The 23,098-nt window shown below is 38.5% G+C and overlaps 2 protein-coding genes across 5 annotated transcripts in view; one reads left to right on the top strand and one right to left on the bottom strand.

Moving 5' to 3' along the window:
* LOC124118805 (DENN domain-containing protein 2A-like) overlaps nt 1–8,281 on the bottom strand; it is a 97,188-nt gene extending 88,907 nt beyond the window's left edge. For all 4 annotated transcript variants that reach the window (XM_046481106.2, XM_046481108.2, XM_046481105.2 and 1 more), the window contains exon 1: nt 8,168–8,281. The gene's annotated coding sequence lies outside the window, so the exon portion shown is untranslated. The remainder of the gene's footprint in view (nt 1–8,167) is intronic.
* Nucleotides 8,282–10,658: 2,377 nt separating this feature from the next.
* Nucleotides 10,659–18,290, top strand: LOC124118802 (60S ribosomal protein L27a-like). Its single transcript, XM_046481102.2, has 5 exons — nt 10,659–10,728; nt 12,233–12,296; nt 12,842–12,917; nt 16,882–17,053; nt 18,117–18,290. Exons 1-5 carry the CDS (start codon nt 10,726–10,728, stop codon nt 18,243–18,245), a joined length of 444 nt encoding a protein of 147 aa, XP_046337058.1. The 5' UTR covers nt 10,659–10,725; the 3' UTR covers nt 18,246–18,290.
* Nucleotides 18,291–23,098: the final 4,808 nt, after the last annotated feature.

Raw genomic sequence — 23,098 nt, forward strand, 5'->3', positions numbered from 1 at the left:
CATAGTTGTTGTCTTTAAACATTGCTCTTGCTCACAAACTTCAAATAACCTCCAGAACAAATAAGAAAGTTGCCAGTGTGTAGTCAAGAATGACAGAGACAGCTTCCTGGTACACATGCATGTTACATGTCTCACCTAGCTAACACCCAGCTAATGCTCAGGGAATTATCTAGACCTGTTCCGAGGCCGGTATTCAGGCCTAAAGTCTGCAACAAATGCAACAAATGTCCAAAATTGGAATCAAAACAATCCCAATTCATGTCAGGGCTCGATTTAGCTCTACAAAACATGCGCAAGAGCAACTTATTATTGAAAAGGGGGCACGAGTGGCCCAGTCGTCTTAGGCATCACTATTCGCAGTGCAGAGTTGCACCCCTTGGGCAAGTTCCAGTTCGCCCCAATTATGTTTCTAGGTTTGGCAGCACCATACCCGTGCTCGTGGGTTTCACCGAAGTGGTAAACATCTGAGACCTGCATCACTTTGGGCTTTCCTCCCACATTAAGCTGACACGATGAGATATAACTGGAATACTGTTAACAGCAGTGTTAAACCCAACTCACTCACTCACTATTATTGAAAAGTGCAACCTAATATTTATTTCTACATGCACCAAGTGCATTTTTAAACAAATCAAATTAGTGTCTGACAAACCCTTACATGTCCATACAACTATCTTTGAACACAATGCATACCTCTAAGCTTTATGCCCCATAGCACATCATTAGTCACTGGGTTGTATGTAATTTGACATCCTTTCTTGGGCCTGACGTCATCAAACTGTGGGTCCTCCAAGATTCTGTGCACATCCTTTTACGTTGTACAGCAGTATTTATGTAAAATCATCACAGTCATCAGGCATCTGAGATGTCCTTATTCAGTTTATGCTTCTAGGTTTGTCTTTGATAACTTTATGGGACAAGAGTGCAGCCTTATTTTGCCTGGTGCAACTGGGTTTTCATGTCAACATGCACCTGGTGCAAGTTACATGAATTTCCTTCAGTCGAGCACTGCATGTTATTATAGCTAAAATGGATAGAATTATCATTAAACAGCCCGCATGTTATCAGAAATGAGCGGGCCACTGTAACTTGATAATGCCCTCATATTGCTTGACGACGGGCCATTATCACGCCCGTTGTTAGGTGACGTCATAAGAAAGGGATAGGTGACTTCACGTTCAATAGTGACATCATCTTGTTTGTTCTATGACGTTTCCATATTTGTAAAAGTGGGTCAGTGACATTTTTGTTGATTGCAGTAAATGTTTCAAAACCGATATTGTTGTTTCTTTTTATTTGATAACAAATTCCATCCATTTATGCTATAATAACAGTAATGCTACTTTTCAGGGCATTATCATTTGCAGAAGCCCTCGATCTTTTCAACTGCCCTCCTTCGTCGGGCAGTTAATTGAAGACCTCGGGCTTCTGCAAATGATAATGCCCTGAAAAGTAGCGTTACCCTTATAATATAGTTATAACCATATGATGGTTTCGTCATGTCGATATGCAGTTCACTGACATCAGGACCAATAAACAAAGATGAAAAGAAAGGGGCTTTAATGCTTAGTTTTACATCATTGAATGTAATGTAACTGTAGTATGTTAACAGACTAAGGATTTAAGAAATAGGAACTTTAAAAAAATCCACATTTGAACAAAATAAAAGAAATTCATCTAATTTTTAGTTTGGTATCCTACCTACATTCATGATGCCGTAGTGTATAACTCATTGAGAGACTCCAAGAACTTGCTCAGAAACAACAGACTTCAACTTTACATCTTGTGGGCAAATCACCAATCTCATTCAAATCAGATCTAAGTTCTCGCTGCCGCTAAACTAAGATCTGTGGACATCCCATTACGGGTCACGTCAGAACGACCTTTCATGAACTTTGACCGACCACTGAAATGCCTAACAGGAAGTCGACATCAGCCAATTAGAAAGCAACTTTCTCTAGCTTTACGGCACTCGTTTCAACCTGGCGACTTCCATTTCAGACTACGCTTGAAAAATATGTTGACAGTTCTCGATTAAAATTTTGAAAACTGAACAAACAAATATTCCGGAATGACTAATGTATGGTTGAGATTGTATGGCAGTGCTTCCCATGTACTGTGCAACGCCTCCTCCATTCAAATGTTTATCCCACGGAAGCAAGAGATATCCGATAATTTTGACAGAATCAGTCTGACTGTCGTTTGGAATACCCCGTGTTAACGTTTTTGAGGTTGCATGATTAGAAAACACATTCTTCTAAGCGACCCTTTGATTAGTCAGATGAAAGGTCGTTGTGACGTGACCCGTAATGGGATGTCCTCAGATCTTTGTTCAGCGAAAGTGAGAACTAAGATCTGAATTTAATGAGATTGGCAAATCACATATAACAGATTTAGATGTCCTGATTCAAACATTTGAAGCTCTGGGTTAACTTAGAATAGGTCTTCAGCAACCCATGCTTGTCGTAAGCGGCAGATTACAGATCAGATGGTCATGCTCGCTGACTCGGTTAATGCAGGTCATATCATTTGAGTAGATCAATGCTCATGATGTCAATCACTGGATTGTCTAGTCCAGACTCAATTATTTACAGACTGACGCCATACAGCTGGAATATTGCTGAGTGCAGCGAACAACAATCGAACTGATTCAAATTACCCACATGAAACATGTCCATATTTTTATGCTTTTAAAAAGTACATTTGACCAGTCATGTTTGGAAGTGTAAACAAATATTTACACACACAATACATAAAATATATTCATGATAATGAATTTATTTATTATAATATCAATTGTTGAATCTCCAACTAATTGGCTTTTTAGACAATTGTTGTATTTTATGATTACGTGAGGAAAATCGGAAACGGATTAAACATTGGGGGTCAAACTCTAAACAGGAAGTAAATTGTGTTTATATCCTGAAAATTATTACATTCTTAAAAACAATGCCTGCTGTCAGTTATGTGGTATTTCAGAAAATGCAGCATGTGTCACATCTTTGGCATTTCCAGAGAGGAGGTGTTGCTATGAGCCTGAGGGGTCCAGATTGGGTATTGACAGTTTTCCTTTGGTTGTCATTATATATTTACTTTTTACTCCCTTAAATCTAGTTTATTGGAACTATTTATACCAACAGACCAATGAGTAGAGTTTTTTCAAAAATAATTCTGCCAAAAATGTTGTTTCACTTTCTGCATGTTCAGGTGACATCTGTCCATTTCAGAAGTAACAACGTCGTAAGAGTGACCTCAGAACAAAGATCAACGCTAGTCTTTGGGTGATCATAGAACTAACATCGTCATAAGACTTTGTTTGAGTGATCTCAGAACTAACACCATCGTAAGTCTATGTTTGAGTGATATTAGAACTAACACCATCGTAAGTCCATGTTTGAGTGATCTTCGAACTAACACCATCGTAAGTCTATGTCTGAGTGATCTCAGAACTAACACCATCGTAAGTCTATGTCTGAGTGATCTCAGAACTAACACCATCGTAAGTCTATGTCTGAGTGATCTCAGAACTAACACCATCATAAGTCTATGTTTGAGTGATCTTCGAACTAACAACATCGTAAGTCTATGTTTGAGTGATCTCAGAACCAAGGTCTGATGCACCAGATAAGGGCCGGTAAACAGGAAACACACACTTTGGTGAGTATGTCTCATAATAATATATATATATATATATATATATATGTAGGTACTGGCAGCAGTCCTGCAGGCTATGTGGAATCCATAGAAATTCTCAAAAATGGTTTGTTTTCACTTGCTCATTTATGGATTAATAAAAATAATAAATACACCACAATAAAGATTGTCCTTTTCCTTTCATGTGATGTGAAAGAAATGAATATCTTATATTGATTGGCATGATTGGCATTGCACTAATTAACCTTATTAATTAGTGCCACAGGATGGTACCCTTAAGACATTAACACCAAAGGAAAATACACCGTTTTTGTCTCATATATTAAATGCTGTTGAATCTAGGGTATGTGCAAACTTATTAAAATCACTAGTTTCAAGGATTCCAATTCAAGTTCTGTTGGTCTCACTCAAGTCCTTCTTGAACATGTTGAATTGTAGAAATTCCAACAAAGTACATTTTCATGGTCTCTTTAAAACTGTAAGTGATAAGCTCTTCAACACACAAGTACAACCCCTCACTTCCACTGACTGCTGTATACAATATCTGAACTTATCACTGAATACATTGTTGATCATGCTGAGTATCATATGCAGTTATAAGCATCAAGTCTTGTTCATTCCACTACTGCGCATCCCTGCAATCACAGGACGTTGTTTGTGATGAATAGGCTGAAATCAGCCGAGCTGCACACATAGAATTCTTGACAACATTGATAAGCCACTGAACGAAAGCGTTCAGTATTTTCCCCAAGTCCTATTGACATTACAAACAATTTTCCGTTTGTGGTATTTACAGTTACCAGGTTACTAAGATACAGCTTCAGTTTTGTTAAGAAAATGGGCTCAGACCTTGATCAAACATGTTATACTTACACATGATGTTTTCAACTCATATTTTCAGAACAAATATTACAACAATATATGTATAGCCTCTGGCTCATAATTCCCACTGTTGTTACTATTAACTGAACTATTATAACCAAATTCAGTTTATCCCCAAACTGTGATTTTGATTATCATATTCATCAAGATGTTTCACTTTCAGTTTGCAGTTGATCTGATGATGCATGTCATATTCACACAGTGTTTGAAATAATTTTAAAACCCAACAAGACAGTAGGGCAGATGACCCATAAGTGTTGCCTGCTCATCTTCAAAGTTACATGCCCACAGTTAGACATTATGAATATTGAAAAATTGCAAAAATAAGAGACAAATTGCGTCTTGATTCATTTGAAATAATGCAGAGAATTACTTGAAAATCTAAGAGAAGTTATTATTAACATGATTAAACTGAATACGTAAGTTGTCTAAAAATTATCTGCCAGACAAGTGGGCAGGTGGAGAAAATTTCTGACAGCCCCACAGAAAAGTTACCAGCCACGGGCAAACATCTTCCCGAGGCAAAGGAGTTAACTGACTGCAAAATTCCAGTTTCCACCCTTGACGAACTATGCTGGAATTTCTGGTCCCGAATGTAGCGCCACCAGTGGCTATTACGAGTTATGTCCCTCCCATTGACCAATCTGGTTCCACGTCTCATATCACTTCTATTTGTTTCAAACAAAATGGTGTTGCCCAGTGAAGACAATCTGATCAATAATCAAGATCTCTTTTCTAATAAAAACGGCTGGCAAGTGCATCAAATGACGCGAGCATCTTGATTAAAATGTGAAAATATCTGTTGATGCTAAGTTGTCGGTGCACATGCTTTGCAAACCCTGCAATCGACCAAAATCTGCAGAGCGAGCGAGTATGGTTTTACGCCGCTTTTAGAAATATTCCAGCAATATCACGGCGGGGGACACCAGAAATGGGCTTCGAACATTGTACCCATATCAGGAATCGAAACCCGGGTCTTCTGCGTGACAAGCGAACGCTTTAACCACTAGGCTTCATGTCCGCCCCAAATCTGCACAGCAGTTTACGAACCGGATGTAGATTTTGTTACGCAATTTTGATTGGACTATGCATAGACTCGTTAGTACAGCCAAAATATAACTCAATAATTGCAGCCTAGTTTGGCAAGACTGGAAACTGGACTTTTATAGTCAGTTAACTCACTTGCCTTGGGAAGATGCAGGCAGGCAGCTATTTCGAACACTGTATGTGACATCAAACTGGAGGATTATGTACATTTTCATTATACAATGACATGTAATATTTAGTTCTGTTTCCTGTTCTGTGTTCCAGATCTCCACCATTTTTTATGTCAAATAAAAATATCTCAAAACAGCATAACACTTAATATTTACAAGCTACAAGAATGGTCCATTTCGCCACAAGACTTCATAATAACACAAACCTATTATTGTTAGACATGGATACCCTACCAGTGATTTTGCAAGAGACAAATGACTTAAGGACAATTTTGTGATTTTATTCCTCTATCATGTCTATATTATTACCAACATAAAAAATTTGAAAAAAATCTCTTAAAGATATTGTCTGCCTCCATGGTCTAATGGCTAGAGCGTCTGAGCGAAGTGTGGAAGGTCGATGGTTTGATACCTGGCGGCATCATACCAAAATACATTAAAAGACTGTACTTGTTGCTTCAGCATGTTCAGTGTCTGTCGCTAGGCATGAAGAGGATAAAACAAGGATTGGTTGCTTCCAAGTCAGCATAATGGAAAGCGACCAGTGATCTCCATTATTTTCATGATGCTTCTCAAATATTCCATGTATAAAGTTGATTGAACCAATTACATTAAAAAAATTTTAAACTATGAGCAAATATGCTTTTTTTCTGTCTGTGGAAAAGGATTGAGTAGATTTCTGTTATAAAGTGACGAGAGGAAATAGAACAGTGACAGTGAAAATAGAACTTTCCCGTTGACTCACTGTACATTTCCCGCCATTGTTTAAACAGCACGTCACTTGATCACACTCACAGCTTCAGTTATCAAAGGTACATTCTTAATTATCTCTGGTATCACACTCAGTTAGTTTATCCATCAAAATTAAAATGTTTCTTTATCAATTTGTCGTATGCCAACTGATGTGAACCAATATTTACAAAATTCAATCTGCACATGCTTATCCAAAACACTACGTACCATGGATTTTGCACTATAGATATATACAGGTTATCCATTTTTGGAAAAATAGATAAATTAGGTCTTAGATTTGTTTTGGGGGGAAGAAATGAGTGACAGGTAGTATGTGATGACTGAACTATTTGTGCATCATCGTGGTGTAGGATTTCTGTTTACACAAGGATGTCATGTGACAGTCTTTTTTTAAAGTTGGTGCTCTAATATATGATGTAATTTGAATATTTCCTAACTAGTGTCAGTTTTGTTTATCATTTTGTAAACTATTTCTCTCTTCAGAGCTCCAGATAAGCTGCGTATCTGCATAAAATACGCATCAGAAATGCAGAAATACGCAGTAAAATAAAATCCAAGTGTATCAAATAGGCAACGAACATTACAGATACGCTAAAAAAATAAAACTTGTGAAGTAACCCTGCGCATTCGATTAGCAAATCAGGAACTTATTTTGAAATTATAAACAGGCATCCCGTCAACCTTGCCAAACTCCACGATGACAGTTACATCATGATCATTTGCCATCACACTTTCTTGTGGAAGTATCGTGGTATTTTTTAGTCCTATAAAGCTCTCGAACCTACACGACACCAGTTTGCAGGGACTAGATGAATAGTGATTTTAAATATTTAACTTAAATACCCACAAGTGTAAAAACTAGTGGGTAACAGAAATTTGAATACCCAGATAGAATTACTGATACCCAATGATTTTAAAATGCATGGGTAAAATACCCACAACACCAAAAGCTTATCTGGAGCTCTGTCTCTTCTAATGAAAACGGGCAAAAGTGAAACGAGATGCGATCATGTGTGCTCCATAACGGGCCATTGGCGATAATTTGTCCTCGGTGATAACTGGTCACTATAGCACGTACTATCTCTGAGTGGGGTATCCATGTTAAACTGTTGCATGGTATCTCAGTGAGCTAGCAAAACAATACCAGTATTAGTAGAGACTAGTACAAGACATTACATTAAACACTTACATTTCACACCTAATCTTTGGAAATTATGTATGGCATTCAGTCAGTTTCCCAGAAAACACACTGAACTGAAGGCTGAGCCCGGATAATGCAGTCTTACCTTTAAAATACTACCCCCTAAAAGAGTTGTACATACTCTTGTCAATCACCCCTGTCAAGTGCCAGCGTTCATAGCACAAGTTATTGATTATTTGTATTAGAATATATAATTCCCTGCAGGAAATAAAGATTGGTACCAGCACAGTATTTATTTTTCAATCTACCCTGTCTTCATGACCAGAGGTTGACAAATCAAAGCTAATAGCAAATTTTAGTGACATGTTGGTCGTCAACTGTTCAATACAGGGGCCTGATACTGATTAGTCTCATTCGGATTTTTTGGACACCGGGATGAGAAATTGGGTTTTCAGAGCGTAGAATTGTAATGCTAGATATAGGAAGTGACATTGTTTAAGAATATCAAATGACAACCTACACAGACAAGCGATCAGCACATCCCTTCCTCCTTGAGCCATAGCAATCCGAAGTGCAATCTACTTCCTTCATTCACTCGGGTTCCACCACCATACAGACATCTGTCAACATTTCGATAACTTCCGGTCTTAATCGAGTGATTCCGTAAACTTCCGGTAGCTCCATAGATTTTCCTAACAACGATGAACAGTTAATACGGTCGTCTGTTGGAAGAATAAACAAAAAGAATTTACCCACCTAGTTTTTACTTATTCGTCTTAAACTAACAGTGAGTTCTTAGAGATTGCAAATGGTGCGTTCACGAAATAACGACAGTAATTAAGGATTTTATAGAAAAAAATAAGTAAAAATAATAAAAATAATCATGTTTCACATTCATGTCTTTGAAAAGCATTTAGCAGTGATACACATAAGGAAGATGATTTATTGATGTCAGCTTTTTTATTATGAGGAACACAACGTTTCGGTGTATATGCTAACTCCTTCAGCAGGTATGGCATGCGGCAGAGAGCATATATATGTGCATGTAAGAACAACAAAAGTAATGAGATAATAAAAGGTGGAAACTTAACAAGGTAAGCCAACAGATAATTGGCGCTGAAAGGTGATTAGCAATAGACAATGGAAGCCAACACTTTATAGTAATTAGCGGTGGTAGTTATGGACAAGGAAACCAGCACTAAATTATCGCTGATTGGTAATTGGCAAAGGAACAATGGACAAACGGGAGGATGGAGGTAATTAGCACTGATAGATAAAATAATAGAAATAGCAAAGGACAAATGGAAGCCAGCTAGATAATTGGCACCGACAACGAACAAAGCAATAATAACTAGATAGATAGGTTCCCTGGTCACGGTTTTCACATTGTTGAAAAAAGTAGTTTTTCTGCCACACGCACAATGACATTATTTGTTTTGCTCACAGTTCATATTCATATTTTTTTGTGGATAATGAATGTAATGAGTGTAGTATACTAATATACATGAATGTCATAAGTACACACACCGCTCTTTCACACAACGCTTGTTTAATTACAACTTAAGAAGCACAACGTTTGCATTTCACGAACTTCAAAGACATGGATACCAAAACGCAGGTAGTGTCTTTCTCGAGAAAAAGACGCTTTTCAAAAACGTGCCATACTTTCCCAAATGCAATATTTGAGGGAATGTCACCGTCACCAGTAATAACATGGGCAAACGGCTTACAGCGATGCCTTTGTAATAATCACTTGGTAACATTGTTAGAAAAAATGAATATACATTAATCGGCAATAAGGAAACAATGAAAGCGTTGAAAAGAACATCCTCTTTATATACGAAAATAACATTGGATCCATAAGCGTATTAGCAATCATTAGTGTTATGAACGTACTGGCAATCATTGGAGTCATACACGTACTGACAATCATTGGAGTCATACACGTACTGACAATCATTTGAGTCATACACGTACTGACAATCATTGGAACCATACACGTACTGACAATCAATGGAGTCATACACGTACTGACAATCATTGGAGTCATACACGTACTGACAATCATTGGAGTCATAAATGTACTGACAATCATTGGAGTCATAAACGAGTAGCCGTTATTTGAATAATATTTTAGCCATTTTGATTGGACTCTCATCAATTAACAGACTTCCGTTAAGAATGAATACATTGGTTTCAAATTCGTCTTAGTTTAGGTTATAGCACGGGAACCTGGTGTCTAATCATTGAAATGGTTAGTCTTGGTGATTTCTTCCATGGTGTTTACCACTTTGGCCAAACCAACGAGCACGGGTATGGTGCTGACAATCATAGACACATAATCGGGGCGAACCGGTATTCGAACCAACAATCGTAGGTTTCTGGCGTTCCCAGGGTACGTAACTCTGCACAGGTAATTGCTTTGCTCCAGACGACTGGGCCACCCGTGTCCTCAAATAACAAAGAAGGAAGTCGGGGTCCATGAAAATCTTTTAGCACAGAAGTTTACAATTACTGTTTTAAAAAAATACAAATTGTTGATAATGACGTGAATGATATGACTATTACTATTACTTATTTTTAAAAATAACATATGCGGTAGGTAAAAGTAAAAGTATTAACATACTATTATTATATCGACAGTGACTGTTGTGTATTTATCTTTTATGCTATTTGTATACATATGTTAGAACTGAAACATTACGAACCGACCCGTGAAGATCCGGGTTAAAATAGGTCTTCAGCAAACTCATGCTTGTCGTACGAGGAGACTAACGAGATCGGGCGGTCAGGCTCGCTGACTTGGTTGATGCGTGGATCGATGCTCATGACATCAATAACTGGATTGTCTGGTCCAGACTAAATTATTTACAGACCGCCATCATACAGCTGGAATATTGCTGAGTGCGGCGTTAAACAACAAGCACACAGAACAAACAATATTTACGAACCACACTGATACCACCTGAGAGTCACACGACGCTCGTCCGATTATTTAACTATTTTAGCTAGCTGTTTGGAAAATATCACATTAGCATAGCCATTTCCGCTTCCGTCCTCTTTCACTGATCCACCATCATGGTATGTCAGCGTTGGCTTGACTGAAATTAAATCGACCCTAAGCGGTTTAATCTGGCACTTGAAAATATAATCAAGGGCATTGTGCGATAAAATAAAAGTCGTTTATTCATATAGCTGATATATTTTATGCTTATTGTTTACATTTGAACTGTATTTTTGATGTGACTGGTGTGTGTACTCGCTAAAACACACATTTTCGGCATATTAACAGTATAGGTACCTACACAAATCGAGTGTCATAGAATGAAATACGTTTTAGAAATTATGGGTTTCAGTCACATGGCATTTATTGTAGACGGTTGTTAACATTTTGCATTTTCGTGCGAGCGATTATCCCTTGAGGATGGATCAGTATTCTTGCAAGACGGTTTCAGATCTGATAAATTTCTATCACATTGGGTGTATATTAATCTAACTATTAATTAACCGATTCACGGATAGGCACGTTCACCGATCGTTTTCGTCCGTGACTTGTGCAAATGTAAAGGGACTTGTGAAATAGTTTTTTTCAATAGCCATAGTCAGAAATGAACTGCAGATAACTTGGATATTATTACCAAAGGTGTCTACCCCTTTATCATACAGAAACAATGTTTGGAAAGACTTCCGCTCGTATCCCCAGCGTTATAAATTGGCACTAGTCCTGTAGTCCTTACCAAACTGCCCAATAGTAAAGGTATCCCAAGGACTAGTAGAAATTGGCCCATTTTAAGTGTTTTGCTATATGTTATCATTATAAGGACTAGTGGACAAAAACTGTTAGTTTTTTGGTTTGTATGTTTTTTAACACTGCACCGAGCAATATTTCAGCTATATGTCGCTTGTCTGTATATAGTCGTATCTGGACCAGACAATCCAGTGATTGACAACATGAGCATCAATCAAGTCAGCGAGCCTGACCACCCGATCCCTTTAGTCGCCTCTTATGACAAGCATGGTCACTTTTTATGGCAAGCATGGGTTGCTGAAGACCTATTCTACCCCGGATCTGTATCAGACATTGAATATGTTGAAGCATGGTCTCTTGTTAGGTTCATTTGTCAGAAGCTCTGAAATTGAAGTTATGTACCATTTTGTAATGCTCCCCTTTTACTGTCCAACCATTACTGGTCACTAATATGTACACAAATTCATCTCTGTAAAATTCTTGACCCATGAATATCCGGGGTAGAATAGGTCTTCGACAACCAATGCTTGTCGTAAGAGGCGACTAACGGGATCGGGTGGTCAGGCTCGCTGACTTGGTTGAAGCATGTCATCAATCCAAATTGCTTGGATCGATGATCATGATATCAATCACTAGATTGTCTGGTCCAGACCCGATTATTTACAGACCGCCTTCTTATAGCTGGAATATTGCTGAGTGCGGTGTAAAACCAACCAACCAACTGTAACATTCTTAGTCAGATTTGCCCAGACTCGGATGTTTACAGTCCCTCCATCATACAACAGTGAACTGAAATATTCCATGTTAGAAAAGTGAACAACTTAATTTCTATTCTAGACCACCTCGAAGAAGAAGACCAGGAAGCTTAGAGGCCACGTGAGTCATGGACATGGACGTATCGGTGAGTTTCGATTTTTGTCTGCACTTTTGTAACAATTGCACCCATCAAACTGTATCAGCGATGTACCTCCTAAGCATGTTTAGCAGGCAGTCTTTGCACCTACTGACCAGTACTTATGTTTACCTTTCAGCATCTGTTTCACTTCAGTATTGCTCCCAGACCTGGCGGGTAGCCAGGTGTGCGAAAGCTATGCCCGATTTTTTAAAAGTACTGATTAAACTTCGAAATTTTACTGCATCTGCCATCTTGTTTATTTGAATTATTGACTTTTGCCATTGACTTATTACATTTCTTGGTGTGAATCATGTCCAAACTGCACAAAATTGCTTAAAATGCAATCAAATGTTTAAAAAGACCCCCCTAGACTTTTCCTCTTTTTTTTCGGGAAAACCTGCTAACATCCCTGCACTTGACTTTTGTCAGATTTTACTTGATTCAACTTTCAGACTTGTGTCTAAGGTCACAGATGTGAATAATCAGTGAAGTGATTTGAAGTATATGTGCAAATTTCATATTTGCAAATGACTAGATATTTGATGTTACAGGCAAACACAGAAAGCATCCTGGAGGTCGTGGAAACGCAGGTGGACAACATCATCACAGAATTAACTTTGATAAATAGTAAGTAGTAGTGTTGTAGATTCACTGAACTATGAATATGAAAAGCAGATATAACCATGTGGGTCGATGCTGATGACCAGATCGTGTAGATGAACAAGGGGATGCCTCACACGAGTCCCATCTATTCTGAAACATTGCCCAGATTGTAGATTTGTAAATATATACACGGGATGTACATAGTCGAACCTCGTGTTGAACTTGGATGTGTTGAATTCCTGGTTGTCTCGAACTCATTTGGGAATTCGAAGAATCCAAATTGAGCCTAAAAGTCACCTAATGACAGTTAAAAATAAAAAAGTAACGTGTACACACCCACCAAACTATCAACTCATTTCACATACAATTGACTTATTTCACTGCTATTGACACATCAAAGGCTGGATGCTGTCAAACAGATGCCAGTGTCCTAACACGCCTTATTGACAAGCACACCTTACAACAGTGATGCAAGCTGATAACTGTATACTGTACTGAATACTGTATACACACCCATAGCAAATAACCAAGTGTTCTCACTTGAAATTTGAGAAATGAGTAAAACAGATCAACATTGTTAATGAATTTATTTTACAAGGTATGACTAAAACAATGATGCCAATCCAAAGGGGGAGATCGATGATATCCATGAGTTGCCTCCCCCTTTACTACCAGCAACCTGGTCACTGAAATTTATGTAATATGTTCGCTTTCAAAAAATTTTCTTTGGTGATTTTCTTGAACCCTATATAACTGTAAACAAATTTCAAGGTTCCCCCCATGAGTTTGACACAAAGATTTTCAACTGTTTAATTTCACATGCTCCTTCTGGAATTATTTTGGCACATTCGGCTCTCATATAATGCAAACACTTGTCTTATTTCTTGATGTACATGGATCCCAGGTGTGTATTCTGGGTTAGAATTAGTTCCCAGCAAAATGTGCTTGTCTAAAGAGACGACAAATGTATTATGGATATTCCAACCATTACGCTTTTGAGCCCAAACTATGCTTATTGCCCTTGTCCTCTCCAACATTACAAGTCTTTACGGTTACTTTTCACAAAATATTTTCATGTATAACATCAAGTGGGAGCATATTGTTAATGCACCTGTCGCCTGAACTTCTACAGGGGATGTAGCCACGTCAAAATAGTATATATTTTTATGATACCTGTCAAATTCATTTATAAATCTATCACTTTTCACAATGTCTGACACACGTTTGTCATTTCAATAAATCATATTCTATCGATAGATTAAAAATTTATGAACTATTTCCCACAATGTTATTGAAGAAATATATTCTCGGACTCATGCTTCGACAACAGGTCCATGTTGACATTTCGAAAGTGCAAAATATAGATGTTTCAACCAAAACTTTTATAAATTATATTAAGTCAAATGCTATCAACAAAAATATATCTAAAAGTTGTTGGATAATTTATTATTTCCATCTTTTTGTGTGACAGTGTGTAATGTAAGTCAAATGACGTATCAGCTTTCGTTTTCCTTGACTTTAAGGTTCGGACACTGTTTAATGCAAAATATATGCATGAGAAATCTTTGTCAGCTTGTAACCTATCAGGATACGTCCACAAATTTGCATATTTTTAATATAGATCACTATTTCCTGCATAAAACATTCACAATAACACATTTTAACCAAAACCATTCGTCTGAATCTGAAATGTATCATACGTGGTATCCATTGCTGTAATTTGATTGACTGCCTACGGTCACATGCTTGAATTTGACCAATCATGATCATTGTAGCAGATTTAAACAAGAAAGCATAATTGGAAACACATTTCTATCCTATAATATCATGTTACAGCTTCGAAAATACACCAGGGAGGTTACTGTCATATTATTGAAGTAATTAGCTTTCTAATGATACTGAAGATCAGGTATACATGGTATAGTCGCACGTGTTGTTCATACAAAGCTTAAAAATGGAGGTGTTTATCAGTATTATCTCATGTTACTGAACAGAAAGCCACTGTTATTAGGAAATGGGTGATGCCAGATAAAATTGAAAATTCTTTTTATAAATAATTTTTATATTACGTAAACATTGAAAATAAAATTGACATAGGTAAGTGGATATTATACAAATGTTACGTCTGCTAAAAATCCTTGTGAAATGTTTGTGTGCCCTTTAGCATGTAAGTGTGCCAACTAGATGAATAGTTTTGATCAGTCTCAGCAGTCAAAGCTTAGATTTTTTCCTGTGAGCCACTTTGCTCTTGGTAATATTTTTCCTGGGTGCCATTTTGAACTTGAAGGAGCCACATTTAAATTTTTGGAACCACATTGATTTAGGCATACAAAGAATTTACCTTAGAAATGAAATACGACAAGACAAGATGGAAAAAATTCCAACTGTTCTAATGTGTCTGAACAACAAAGTTTGGAAACTTGCTGGAATAAAAACAAGTCTTTGAACAATTACCCTTGTCCAAGGACAGTCACTGGAAATCATTCAGCCAATTACCTGAAACAATACTGTTGCTGCCTTTTCACTTTATCATGTTTATTCCAATGTTTTATGCATTCGCTTGGAAGTCCAATTCATTTATTACTATCCGATACATTCATAGCAGATAAGTAATCTCGGTCGCTTCACATCCCAATGCTGAATTCTCTGATTCCACTAAGCCCACTAAGATCTGCATCAAATAAATGCCTTTTAGGAGGACTGCTGGCAGTATTAGCCATAGTTATGTCATTCATGTTAACATTCTGTGTGGTACGGTTCTGTATGGGACAGTTGGACTTAGTTATGGCTCTTGAAAAAAATAGCAAATATGACACCATTGTGAAAGTAAACTGAGAAATGTGCACATGACCAGAAATACATAAACTTGTAGCATTACAGATGATAGCATCAGTAGAATGGCTTCAGTAGCAATGTGAGGCGTTAAGCTACTCCCTAAACAGGGAAGTCATGTTGATACCGACAAGCGATCTTCTACTCCAGTTTTTTTTTACAACATGTGAAATATTTTATTGTCCAAGCTAATTTTGTTTATGGGAGACAAGTGGCAACTAAACAATACATACAGGTCACTACTTGGAGGGTTGCATCGTCTAACTTCTTGAATGTCTTTTCACTAAGGCTAGATAATAAGCAGTCATAGTTTAGAAAGATTGCTCGCTTCCTATTGATCGAGATTGATAATGCCCTTACTTTAATTTTTGCATCATACTGTGCATTAAGCATGGTCACATATTCATAATTTTCCATGCGTTTGTCCCTAAGTACATTTATCACTGGATTCATTTAACAACCATTGTCACAAGGTACTTTTGTATTATTTAAAAAATGTAACCATCAGGCACTGGGAACATATTTTAACTGGCCATTGCCATTTTAACCATAAGTGGTGTAATGATACAGTATTGTATCGCTAAAAGAGACCTGCGATACATCATATATCTATTTTTATCGCTGTATCGCGATAAAGCGGCACAAAACCATACTCACTCTCTGTATCACGAAATGCACGATACATTCATTACAAGTTCTATTGGTGTGAAAACGTGAATAATAACAAATTGTTCAACCACCAGCTTATGCAGATTCTCTAGTATTTCATGGTTGAACATTAAAAGAATAACATTCACAGTGCCCTCTAGCTAATATATTTCTTCCCTGCAATATCCAGTCTTTTATCTCTGGAATTTATCAACAAATGTTTGGGGCTTGTTATTCACCTGCAAAATGAAAGACTATTATTAACTTGTGAAATAATAGTATTGTATCAGGTTACAAATCATATCTCACCCATGGTATTGAGATACATATTGCATCGAAACCCCACTGGATTACTCTTTTAGTACAGGCCACCATCAAATATGTGGAATATTCCTCAGTTCAGCATTACATGGAAATTGATGTGAACATGATGAATGCTGTTACATGGTCATGCAATTATTGAAAGTTCTTGTATGTACACAACTATATTTGAGGATATATTTTCCAGCCATCCAGGTTACTTTGGAAAGGTTGGTATGAGGTACTTCCACAAGACCAACCAGAAGTTCTACTGCCCAACCATAAACCTGGACAAGCTGTGGTCCCTGGTGTCAGAACAGACACGAGAGCGCTACCAGACCAAGAAAGATGTGGCTCCTGTCATCGATGTTGTTCGTGCTGTAAGTTTATTATTTCTAATGGAATTTCAAATATATAGTTGATATGTTGCTCGGAGAGCGGAAATTCGGTTCGATACCAGAAGACATGAAAATATTGTACTTGTTGCTACCCTGCCTGGTAATGGATATTTAGGGGTTTGAACAAGGAGTAGTCAACTCAGTCGGCATACTGTGTCTGAGTTGGGTATGCATTAGAAACTGAAGCATGGTAACTTGGTGGCATAGATACCAACTGTCCCAAACGTTTGGTATTTGCAACTAAAATATGTTTTCTTCCTTTATTCATATGAATAATATGTCAATCTATGGTAGGGGGAGGGGGGGATATTTTCCAGGACATATCAACTGGTATGAAGTGCATTTATTGTGTTGCATCTGATAAATGGAGAAACTCATATTATCAGAGTTAGTATGGTATAACGACACTTTTAGCAATATTCCAGCAATATCACGTCAGGGAACACCAGAAATGGGCTTCACACATTGTTCCCATGCCGGGAATCGAACCCAGGTCTTCGGTGTGACGAGCCACTGGGCTACCCGAGCTCCCCTTATATTATCAGAACTTATTGTAGTAAAAATAGGAAAAAACAATAGTTTTGGTTCTCAGGCACTGTCCACATCATAAAGTTCATTGCACGTTTCGTTTGTTTCTATTTTCAATTTTTTTTGTGCATTGTGTAACTGTTTAAGTATTAGGATCTTTATGTTGGCAGACTTTATGATGATGCAGGTGGTGTCCAAGAACCAAGACTATTATTTTTTTAGCCTAAACGATAAAATTATCAACTGAGTTTTGTAATCATAAGGCTTTATTGTACTGTAGATGGTTCATATTGTCCACATAAAATCATAACAAGATACTAATTGTAATAAGGTAAAGTTGGCAGTATGGATCCAGTATATTGGATGGCTATTTATATAGTTGTTCGAACTAATTGCCAAATGATGAGATTTAATACAATGGGTACTCAAGGATGTAATAATTGCGTGGAGTTGGAATGCTGTTGACTTTGTATGTTACTCTCTTACTTACTGATTTACTTACCGATTCTGTTGACAGGGTTACTTCAAAGTTCTAGGAAAAGGAGTACTGCCTAAGCAGCCTGTTATTGTCAAGGCCAAGTTCTTCAGCAAGTCTGCAGAGACCAAGATCAAGAAGGTCGGAGGAGCTTGTGTGCTTATGGCATAACGTGGTTGTACAAAAAAAAATAATAAAAAAGTGAAGAAATTCAAATTCTTGTCTGTTGATTATACCAGTATATAGAATTACCAATGGAATTTACATTCAGGTGTACACAAAGGTGTTGGGACCTGTACGCTGAAGTGTTTTTGCCACAGATTCTTGAAAAAAGAGACTCTTTTCTATTTTTATTTTCAAAATATTTCTTCAGGATTCACCTTTAATATGTGCTGTCAGCTGAATTTGGAGGAAAGTTCAAAGTGATGCATGTCTTGGGTGTTTACCACTTTGGTTGCACCGAGTAGCACAAGTCAGTTTGCTGACAAACCTAGAAAAAATCAGGGCAAATCTGGGATTCAAACTCTTTGATCATAGGTTTCTGGCACAAGTAGGAACGGTGACTCTAAGCAGTGGTTTGAGGAATGTTGCCCAGAATGAAATTCTAATAATTTGTCTAATCTGAGAAATATGTTCCTCATCGTGCCATGCTGCAGTGTGCTGATATTACTTCAGCAATTTCATTTTCCAATCCGCAACATCAAACACATTAGACCGGCAGCCCAGAGCACTTTGGTCAAACGAACAAGGTACCAATATCCGAACACCGGAACATTTACTGTGTAACCCAACATATTCATATATGGATGTCTGCCGGGGATCCCCTGCTGCGTGTGGCCCCTGCCCCCCCCAAAAGAAAGGACCATTCAAGCGCTGGATCAAACATTGGAGGTACCATATGAAAGTAAGTGTAAATGAACTGGTTCATCTCAGAGTTCAGAATGGGCCACGCCAGACAAATCTTCCTCTGCATAAGGCCTGCCAGACACCCCCAGAGAGGGTCCCCAAAATTTGGGCTGGGTTAAACAATGGAGGTACCACATGAAATCAACATAAAATGAACTATTACACTATACTAAGTATAAAATACCCATTGCCAGACAAATCGTCTTTGGCCCTCCGAGATTCAAATGTCTTCAAAGAATATACCTGATACCATTTTGATTCATCTCCATTAATTAACTTTCAAACACCAGTATTTACACAAAAGCATTTTCAGCTTTGTAGATCCCTCTCCCACTTTGAAAGTGCAACCACATCTTAAACCCGTTCACAGAAATATTCTCGTATTCTGTCAGACAAAAAAGAATTTTCAGTTTTGTAGATCCCTCTTACTCAGTGATTACTGTGCAAACATATTTTGAAGCCGTTTCTTCGTATTCTGTCAGAAACAAAGGCATTTTCAGCTTTGTAGGTCCCTCTTACTCAGTGATTACTGTGCAAACATAATATCTTGAAGCCGTTTCTTCGTATTCTGTCAGAAATAAAGGCATTTTCAGTTTTGTAGATCCCTCTTACTCAGTGATTACTGTGCAAACATAATATCTTGAAGCCGTTTCTTCGTATTCTGTCAGACCGGACCTGTAAAACACAAAAGATCGATTTGAGTAATACGACACAGGCAAAACTACTTTTTCTCAAGTTTCGATTAAAATCCAGAAATCTATACCTCAATAAACGCAAAACATAATGAAGTCATTATTTAATAACATCGCTAGGATTTAACATTTTGTTCCGGGAATTTTTAAGAGGTATAGAGAGAACAGGCTCACTGGAGGTTTAAGGACATATAGACAAAACTTTAGTTGAACGGTAGGAATTAAGGCTTTTCAAAAGGCTTTTCTTTTTTAATAGAATTTGTTCTATGCATCCTAGATGTATGCCTTGTTTGTTTTGTTTGTTTGTTGTTTAACGCTGCACTCAGCAATGTTCCAGCTATAAGACGGCGGTCTGTAAATAATCGAGTCTGGATAAGACAATCCAGTGATTGATATCATGTGCATCGATCCACGCAATTGGGATACGATGACATGGATCAACCAAGTCAGCGAGCCTGCTCTGTATGCATACAATAAGTCACAATAACGTAGCCACATGAGTGTACGACAAGCCTGAACACAATTTTTACAAAAGTCAACTTTCCCTTTGTGTCGAACAGTACCAGCCGCTGAAAAAATGTGTTGTGACACCCCTACCCACACTACACACACGCACCCTGTTCTTCTCTAACCTATAACTCGTTAACCAAAAATAACGTCTCCAACAAAATTCGCTACTATTAATGTCTTCCTAAGCTTTACCGGGGTTTAGCCTGGTTGTTTAAGCGTTCGCTCGTCACGCCGAAGACCTGGTTCGATTCCCCACATGGGTACAATGTGTGAAGCCCATTTCTAGTGTCCCCCGCCGTGATATTGCTGCAATATTGCTAAAAGCGGCGTAAAACAATACTCACTCATTCACTCCCCCTAAGCTTTACCTATTTACCGAGGAGGCAATCATCACAGTAGGTTGTGCAGTCCCGGGTTCGTTCCTCGCTCAGCTCGCCCAGACAGCTATCTAGGAGACAAGTCCTTGTCCTTGTGTCATTGAAACGCCGTTGATAGGTATAACAGTCGCGGTAACACACCCTGCTCTCCCACGAAGTCCAGTCAGAAAGACCTGTGTCTGCCGTCCAAATACACGTAATAAACTCTTCATTTACACACACACAGAATTTGTCAGTTTTGTGATTTAAACACCGTAGAAAGTGAATACCCTTTATTACTAATATGCCCGAAAACATTTCAGTGATAAATATCATATTTACCGAAATTTGTTCCGTTAATGTCAAGTTACAATGCAGAAATAACGGAAAAAATCCATGTACTTATTGCATGCTATGAAGCTGAGAGGGGAGGGGAGGTGAGGTGAGGTGAAATTGGGTTTAACGTCGCGTCCAAGATCATTGCACTTATATAGCGACGTGCATGTACGTATATGTGTTTGTGTGGCTGCTTGTACTAGTCTTGACTGATGCCAATTTATAGTGCTAGCTCACTGAGATACCATGCCGCAGTTTAACATAAATACCCCACTCAGACACAGTATACCGACCAGTCCTTGTTTTAGCCCCTTAATGCCGAGCGCCATACAGGGTAACAACAAGTACCATCTTTTAACGTCTTTTTGTATGACGCGGCCGGGGATCGAACTCCGGACCTTCCGGACTCCGGAAGTTCCACATGTGTTACCTTGTAAATGTATATACACGCATTACTATATAACATCTACTGTGGGCCTGTGGTCTGTCCTAAGTATGAATAAACACATATTGATTCACATAAAGATAGTGCGGCGTAAAGCCACGAACAATGAGTGAGTCAGTCAGTTGGGTTTAACGCCGCTTTTATACTCATTACTCCCCCGTGTGTCCTCCACAGCCCCAAGAGGAGTGACATTCCTCCCCCGTATGTCCTCCACAGCCCCAAGAGGAGTGACATTCCTCCCCGGTATGTCTTCCACAGCCCCATGAGGCGTGACATTCCTCCCCGTGTGTCCTCTACAGCCCCAAGAGGAGTGACATTCCTCCCCCGTATGTCCTCCACAACCCCATGAGGCGTGACATTCCTCCCCGTGTGTCCTCTACAGCACCATGAGGAGTGACATTCCTCCCCCGTATGTCCTCCACAACCCCATGAGGAGAGACATTCCTCCCCCATGTGTCCTCCACAGCCCCATGAGGAGTGACATACCTCCCCCGTGTGTCCTCCACAGCCCCAAGAGCCGTGACATACCTCCCCCGTGTGTCTACACCAGCTCCATGAGGCGTGACATTCCTCCACCGTGTGTCCTCCACACAGCCCCATGAGGCGTGACATTCCCCCCCCCCCCCCCCCCCCCCCCCCCCCCCCCCGTGTGTCTACCACAGCCCCATCAGGCGTTCTACATTGACTCGCAAAATAATTATTTTAAGAGCCGTCGCATGCAATATGTGAGTCCAGTAAAGTAGTGAAATGGTGTAGTCTTTTTTACAGTTAGATAATTGTCAAATGGCATCACCCCTCAACAATCTATGCCTCGTACGAGGTGATTTTGTGGGTCAGTGGACGTTGCTCATATTGTCAATCTCGGGTTTTGCTTCTCCAAATGTCTTTATTTACATGCCATGAAAACGCATCACGACTGTGGCGTTGAACATTAATCGCTCACTCATAATTATGTAATAATGGAGTTTGAAATACTTCTCGTGGGATTTCTAGTTTCTAGTTATTACAGCGATAACGTTTATCGTATCTAAATGGCGTGGGAGGTTGCTCATAATATCAATCACTGGATTGTCTGGTTCCCATTCGATTATTAACAGGCCGACGTGACATATCTGGAATATTGGTGATGGTGACAGATACAAATAGGTCATTCCGTACAGTTTGTTTCATATACATCAGTTAGTCACGTGGTTTTGTGAAACAGTTTCAGCTTATAGAAGATAAATGTTTTAAGAAAATAGCATTATATTTTATCACATCAGTCTTATCTGAATTGAGAAGATGTATCATCAATTGCCTCTCTTTATGCTTAATACGCAATTCAAGAAGACAGGTTCTTCTAACATGTTGATAACCATCGCAAATCAACAAAACCTGAAATTCATCTTCGATATGACACTACAACATTTTGTGCACACTCCATTAACAACATCGATATCCTTAGACCAACGAACTACTTTTGGATAGTTATTCAGAATTATGCAAGTAAATTTGAGTGTGACGTTAAAAAAACAAGCAAACAAACAAACATATTGTAAACTGAATCATGATGATCACGATACGTAACCAGGAAGTGAATTCGGACTGACTGATATAGGAGATTTAACGTGCGCTTTCCGACTGTAGCGTATTTCGCACTCGGAGCAAAACAGGCAAATAAATAATAGATGCACCTGTGTATTTAACCGTGCATCACAAAGGCAGAGATGAAAGGTGTGCTCGTCATGCTTTGCTGTTCAAACTGAACGGTCTTAAATATATATACACACACAGGGAACG

The sequence above is a fragment of the Haliotis rufescens genome, unplaced genomic scaffold (assembly GCF_023055435.1).
Source record: "Haliotis rufescens isolate VD_foot unplaced genomic scaffold, xgHalRufe1.0.p SCAF_6, whole genome shotgun sequence".
In the NCBI taxonomy this organism is placed as follows: Eukaryota; Metazoa; Mollusca; class Gastropoda; order Lepetellida; family Haliotidae; genus Haliotis; species Haliotis rufescens.